Raw genomic sequence first — 6,432 nt, 5'->3', positions numbered from 1 at the left:
GCGTTCCATACAGGGGGGGGCTGTATGGCGTTCTCTACAGGGGGGGCTGTATGGCGTTCTCTACAGGGGCGGCTGTATGGCGTTAGCGCCATACTTCCCCCTCTGTAGATAACGCCATACAGCCCCCTATGTAGAGAACGCCATACTGCCCCCTGTAGATAACGCCATACAGCCCCCTCTGTAGATAACGGCATACAGCCCCCCTGTAGATTACGCCATACAGCCCTCCCCCTGTAGGGAACGCCATACAGCGCCCCTGTAGATAACGCCATACAGCCCCCTCTATAGATAACGCCATGCAGCCCCCCTGTAGATAACTCCATACAGCCCCCCTGTAGATAACTCCATACAGCCCTCTCTGTAGAGAACGCCATTCAGCCCCCCCCTGTAGATAACGTCATACAGCCCCCTGTAGATAACTCCCTACAGCCCCCTGTAGATATCTACAAAGGGGGCTGTTTGGTGTTATCTACAGAGGGGGCTGTATAGCGTTATCTACAGGGGGGCTGTAAAAAAGGCACTATCTACAAGGGGGGGTTGTGTGACACCCTGGGGAGGGGGGCCCCAGTCAAAAGTTTGCTATGGGGCCCAGTCTTTCCTAGTTACACCCCTGGTTCTAACTCGCTATTGGAAATCTACTAAGGCTCCACCTCTTCCTGAACTAGTTTAGCTGATTAATATGTCTTATGTATATGAGAGAATTATTGCGTATGGGAATTTTACTTTTGACACATTTGTTAAGAGATGGAGTTTGTGGGCTCATAGCTCTTACTGTACTTCCACATGATGAAACATTCATTCTCTCAATGTAGAGACTTCTCTACTGCCTTCTCACATTGATATGTAAGCTGGTTTGTTTTAAACTTCTTTTGTTTATCTTTGTTCTGCTGTTCATGTGCCCATTTTGTATTTTCTGATGATGCTTACAAAGGTTGGAATATTATGCACTGGTGACTAGTACACAGGATGATACCGGATATTTGACCTGTATTGATATATGTTGATTTAAGACGATGCACATTTCTTTGTTTGTTCATTATTCTGTAAATTCTCAATAAAAATCATTGAAACTAAAAGTGTATGGCACTGACCAATCAACGTCATACACTTCTCTTCATACCAGCCCAGCTTGATTCACAGCAGAGCGTGATCTCGCGAGATTACGCTGTGACGTGACTTTCTCCCACAGGTAATTCACTGGGGCGACGGAAGACTGAACAGACATCGCCTCCATCGTGCCAGGACGTTTACCTGAATCTGCAGCAGATGGGGGCGATGTCTGTTCAGTCTTCCGTTGCTCCGGTGAAGGACCTGCGGGAGAAAGTGACGTCACAGTGTGATCTTGCGAGATCACGCTGTGCTGTGAATCAAGCTGGGCTGGAATGAAGAGAAGTGTATGACGCTGATTGGTCAGTGCCATACACTTTTCTATAAAACACCCACTTTGTGAATAGAAAAAAAATGGCCAGTTGGCAATTTAGAAAAAAATTTGCAGAAATCGAAAAATTTTCATAACTTGGTCAAAAATAAATGTTTTAAAAAAAAACAAAAAAAAACTGTAGTTATTTACATCAATGAGATAGGGATGTTATAAACTGCTGAAAGAGCCTCTTTAATCTATTTTTGTCCTATACTAGATTTACAGGATTTCTAAATCATTAGGTGCCGGATTATTACATTTTAATATTTGTAATCTGACAAGTTTTAATGTATTAAATTTAATCTACACAAATCCCACAGATATGAAAATGCAGTCAGATGACACACTTTCATGTCAATTTAATGTAAGTTTATGACACCACTTGTTCTGTATTGTAGTGTCATATTTCCTTTGAGGCTAGAAACCTAATACACTGATATATAAAGCAGGTAATTCAATGCAGACCTTTCAGCTCACAGTCAGCTTAAGTGTTTTGTGTAATAAACTATGCGGTTTCATAGCAACATAAGAAGAATGAAAAAAAAAACCACATGCTTGCGTTATGCAATCCACTTTCTGCTGCTTTAAGCCACAGCAACACTGTCAAGAATAGAATACAGGTAAGATAATATCTGTTTAGCTGCAGAAAGAAATGCTTTTTGGCCTGTGGAATAGATTTTTCATCATTTCAGAGTGATTTCTACATGTCACTGGGTGGTTGTCTTGTCTATATTTAGCTGCGACAGTTTTTTTTCTCTCTTTTTTCTTATTCTCTCTATCTCACCTTCCCTCTTTTGTCCATCATTCTTACAGAATGCATCATGTTAATTCCTAAATGTACAGAAACACATATGTTATGTAAATGCCAAATACTTTGCCAAACATTTGTAACGTTTTTATGCCAAACACTATACACATAACAGATCAACTTAGAAAACATGACTGTCCAATTGACAATAGAGCACTGTGACGTACTGCACTGAGATAATATTTTTATCTAAGCAACTTCTCATGTAACTAGAGTTCAGGCACCGCAGAATATTTCCCCTAGCAGATTTTGCGATAGATAGATAGATAGATAGATAGATAGATAGTCCACCATCCAGCAGCACCAGTATATTAATCCTTTCATGACCAAGGGTCATTGATACCCCTGTGTCCAGGTCAAATTTTCCATTTCTGATATGCACTTCTTTAAACGATATCGTTGCAACCGCTTTGAATATCACAACTATTTTCACTTTGTTTTTTGTTTTTTTACAAGACTCATGTGGCTTTCATTTTCTAGATTTGTTTAATTAATTCCATGTTTTGAATTTTTATTATGAGCAGATAAATCCCAAAAAATGTGAAAAAAACACTTTTCTGGTCTATCTATCTATCTATCTATCTATCTATCTATCTATCTATCTATCTATCTATCTATCTATCTATCTATCTATCTATCTATCTATCTATCTATCTATCTATCTATCTATCTATCTATCTATCTATCTATCTATCTATCTATCATCTATCTATCTAGCTATCTATCCTGTACAGCTCTTTAACAATTAGTTGTCTTCTCTCTCCGTCACCATGGATCGCTGTGAGGGGAGAGTGAAGAGTGAAGACGGCTACATACACACGACAGTGAAAAAAATGGCAGTTAACAACAGATCAACTGTCTGATTTTAATGGCTTTTTTGCATCCATGTGTCTCAAAGTTTGAATCCATTTCTCGGCCGTCTGACCATTTTTTAACCCCTTAGTGACCAGCCCATTTTAGGCCCTAATGACCAAGCTATTTTATTCGTTTTTCTATAGTCGCATTCAAAGAGCTATAACGTTCTTATTTTTTCGTCTACATAGCTGTATGAGGACTTGTTTTTTGCGGGATTAGTTGTGCTTTTTAATGGCACCATTTTTGGGTACATATAATTTTTATATTAACTTTTATTAACCTTTTTGGGGGGGATTATAAAAAAAACCTGAAATTCCGCCATTGTTCTATGCATTTTTAAATTGACGCCGTTCACTGTGCGACATAAATAACATGTTACCTTTATTCTATGGGTCAGTACGATTACGGCGATACCACATGTGTAGAGGTTTTTTTTATGTTTTACGACTTTTGCACAATAAAAACACTTTTGAACTAAAATTATTTGTTTTTGCATCGTCGCTTTCCAAGAGCCGTAATTTTTTTATTTTTCCATCAATGTAGTGATTTTTTGGGCTTGTTTTCTGCGGGACAAGACGTAGTTTTGAATGGTACTGTTTTGGGGTGCGTGGGACTTATTGATTCATTTTTATTATGACTTTTTGGGGGGCAATGGAAAAAAAATGCAATTTCGCCATGGTTTTTTGCGTTTTTTTTTTACGGTGTTCACTTTGCGGTTTAAATTACATATTAACTTTATTAATGGAGTCATTACGGTCGCGGCGATACCACATATGTGTACTTTTTTTTTTTTTTTACACTTTTACTAAATAAAACCACTTTTTATGGAAAAAAATGGTTTTATTTATTTTTTTACTGTACTTTTTATTATTAATATTTATTTCACTTTGATGACTGATTTTATTAGTCCCACTAGGGGACTTTACTGTGCGATCATCCGATCGCTGCTATAATGCTCTGGTATACTTCGTATACCAGAGCATTATTGCCTGTCAGTGTAAATCTGACAGGCAATCTGTTAGGACGTGCCTCCGGCGCGTCCTAACAGGAATATGTCCAGGGCAGACCTGGGGGCTTTTATCAGTCCCCCGGCTGCCATGACACCCCATCGGAGACCCGCGATTGCATTCGCGGGCCGCCGATGGGTGACAGAGGGAGCGCACTCCCTCTGTAAACAAAGTTAAATGCCGCGGTCGCTATTGACGGCGGCATTTAACGGGTTAAATGGCCGCGATCGAAGTAAACTTCGATCGCGGGCGTTGGAGCAGGAGCTCAGCTGTCATCAGACAGCAGAGCCCCGGCTCCTGCCTGCACGGGAGACCCGTGCAGGACTTAGACTAGGCTGACGTGAAAAGGCATCAGCCTAGCCTAAAGCCCATTAGTGAATCACGTAAAAAGGCGTATTAGTGGTCACTAAGGGGTTAACCGTCATTTGCCATCCGTTTTTCATGGACGTTAAAAAAATGAATGAATTGTAATCGTTCGTTTTTTTTAATTCCAACCCCCTGAAAACACCAGTGCCCATGTAGATAGTGACGCAATACCACTGTAGATAGTGCCACATTGCCCACCTAGATAGTGCCAGTGCCCACACAGATAGTGCCAACTGTAATAGTGCCACAGTGCCCACTGTATTAGTTCTACAGTGCCCACTGTAATAGTGCCACAGTGCCCACATAGTGCCGCAGTTACCACTGTATAGTGCCCACATAGTGCCACACACAGTACCCATGGAGAAAGTGCCAGTGTTCCATGTAGATAGTGCTACCCCCTGCAATTAGTGCTATTCCCCTGTAAATAGCAGCATCCCCCCTGCAGATAGCGCAACCCCCTGTAAATGGCACCCCTTCCTGTAAATAGCACCATTGTAGCCCCCTGTAGGTTCGGAATCCCTCTGGCCAGGGATTCCGCTCCTATAGGGAGCGCCATATGTCTCTGTCCTTATATGGACAGTGACAGTGACATCAGGGGTTAACTCTAAAAGCGGAATCCCCTGCCAGAGCGGGGATTCCGCTCCAGGAGTAGCCCCTGACGTCACTGTCCATATATGGATAGTGACACCAGGGGCTTCTCCAGTAGTAGAATCCCCGGCCGGGAATTCCGCTCCTAGAGCGAGCCCCTAAAGTCACTGTCCAAATTGACAGTGATGTCAGGGACTCTCTTTATAAGCCGAATCCCCGGCCAGTGCAATCTGACACCGGGAATTCCACTCCTAGAGGGAGTTTAGGTGGTGGCGCTATCTACAGTGTGGGGGGGTGAGATGCTATACACAGCGGGGGGGGGGGGGGGGTTACTATCTACTGCAGGGGGTTGCTATCTGCAGTGGGGGGGGGGTGGCACTATCTCCAGCAGAGATGGAGAGACGGCGGGGGCTCCCTCTAGGAGGGGAATAGTCGGCCAGAGCGCTGGCCGGGGATTCCGATCCTAGAGTGATCTTAGGTGGTGCTATCTACAGAGGGTTTTGCGCTATCTACAGTGGGTTGTGTGTGGCGCTATCTATAGTGGCGGGTGTATTCCGGGGGCCCTCAAAGCCCCGGCAGACATGAGCGTGCAGCGCTGCTCACACTGAAGCAGCACTGCACTCATTAAACCCCATTCCAGGCTGCCAACGATTATATACGTGACAACTGCACGGGGCATCGGCAGTTGGAACGTATATAGCCGTATGGCAGTCGTGAAGGGGTTAAACATGGGAGGGTTCACGCCTCAGGGATCCGTGGGCAACTGCCCCTTTGCTTCTGTGTGCCCTTGTCTTGTGTTGTCTGTCTTGCACTTACTGAGCGTAGGGACCGTCGCCCAGTTGTACGCTGTCACTTAGGACGGCCCGTGCAAGTAGGCAGGGACTGAGTTGCGGGTCGATTAGGGCTCACCTGTCGTCTCCCTACCCCGATTCATTACAAATATGACAGATAAAGATGAGATGGATAGATATGAGATAGATAGATTCATAGATAGTTAGATAGATTCATAGATAGATTCATAGATAGACAGATAGATAGATAGATAGATAGATAGATAGATAGATAGATAGATAGATAGATAGATAGATAGATAGATAGATAGATAGATAGATAGATAGATAGATAGATAGATAGATAGATGAGATAGATCACCAAACAGCCATCAGTGAATCCCCCTTTTCCTGATTAATGGGCAGGGAAGGTTCCCCTCGTGCCCTCCTTATATTCTAGCCCTGGGTGTGCGTGTCTATAAATTACCCCTGCTACCCCTCTTACCTTCTATTTTAGGGCAGCTCACAGATGCTCTAACAACTGTCTTGTCTGGTAACAAAGATACAAGAGGAAAATAGAGGACAGAGGAATTTTTTTATTTATTTTTGAAGAAAAGG

General features: G+C 42.9%; 1 protein-coding gene across 2 annotated transcripts in view; it reads left to right on the top strand.

Moving 5' to 3' along the window:
- The first annotated feature begins 1,864 nt into the window (after positions 1–1,864).
- C6H2orf80 (chromosome 6 C2orf80 homolog) overlaps positions 1,865–6,432 on the top strand; it is a 53,600-nt gene continuing 49,032 nt past the window's right edge. The window contains exon 1 of one of the 2 annotated variants that reach the window (XM_075829896.1): positions 1,865–2,040. In XM_075829896.1, coding sequence (XP_075686011.1) covers positions 1,972–2,040 — 69 coding nt within the window. In that variant the 5' untranslated portion in view covers positions 1,865–1,971. The remainder of the gene's footprint in view (positions 2,041–6,432) is intronic. The other variant, XM_075829894.1, reaches the window with a different exon arrangement.

The sequence above is a fragment of the Rhinoderma darwinii genome, chromosome 6 (genome assembly GCF_050947455.1).
Source record: "Rhinoderma darwinii isolate aRhiDar2 chromosome 6, aRhiDar2.hap1, whole genome shotgun sequence".
NCBI classification, from domain to species: Eukaryota; Metazoa; Chordata; class Amphibia; order Anura; family Rhinodermatidae; genus Rhinoderma; species Rhinoderma darwinii.
Note: the sequence above shows the minus strand (reverse complement) of the source record. Positions and strands in the feature narration are given on the sequence as shown.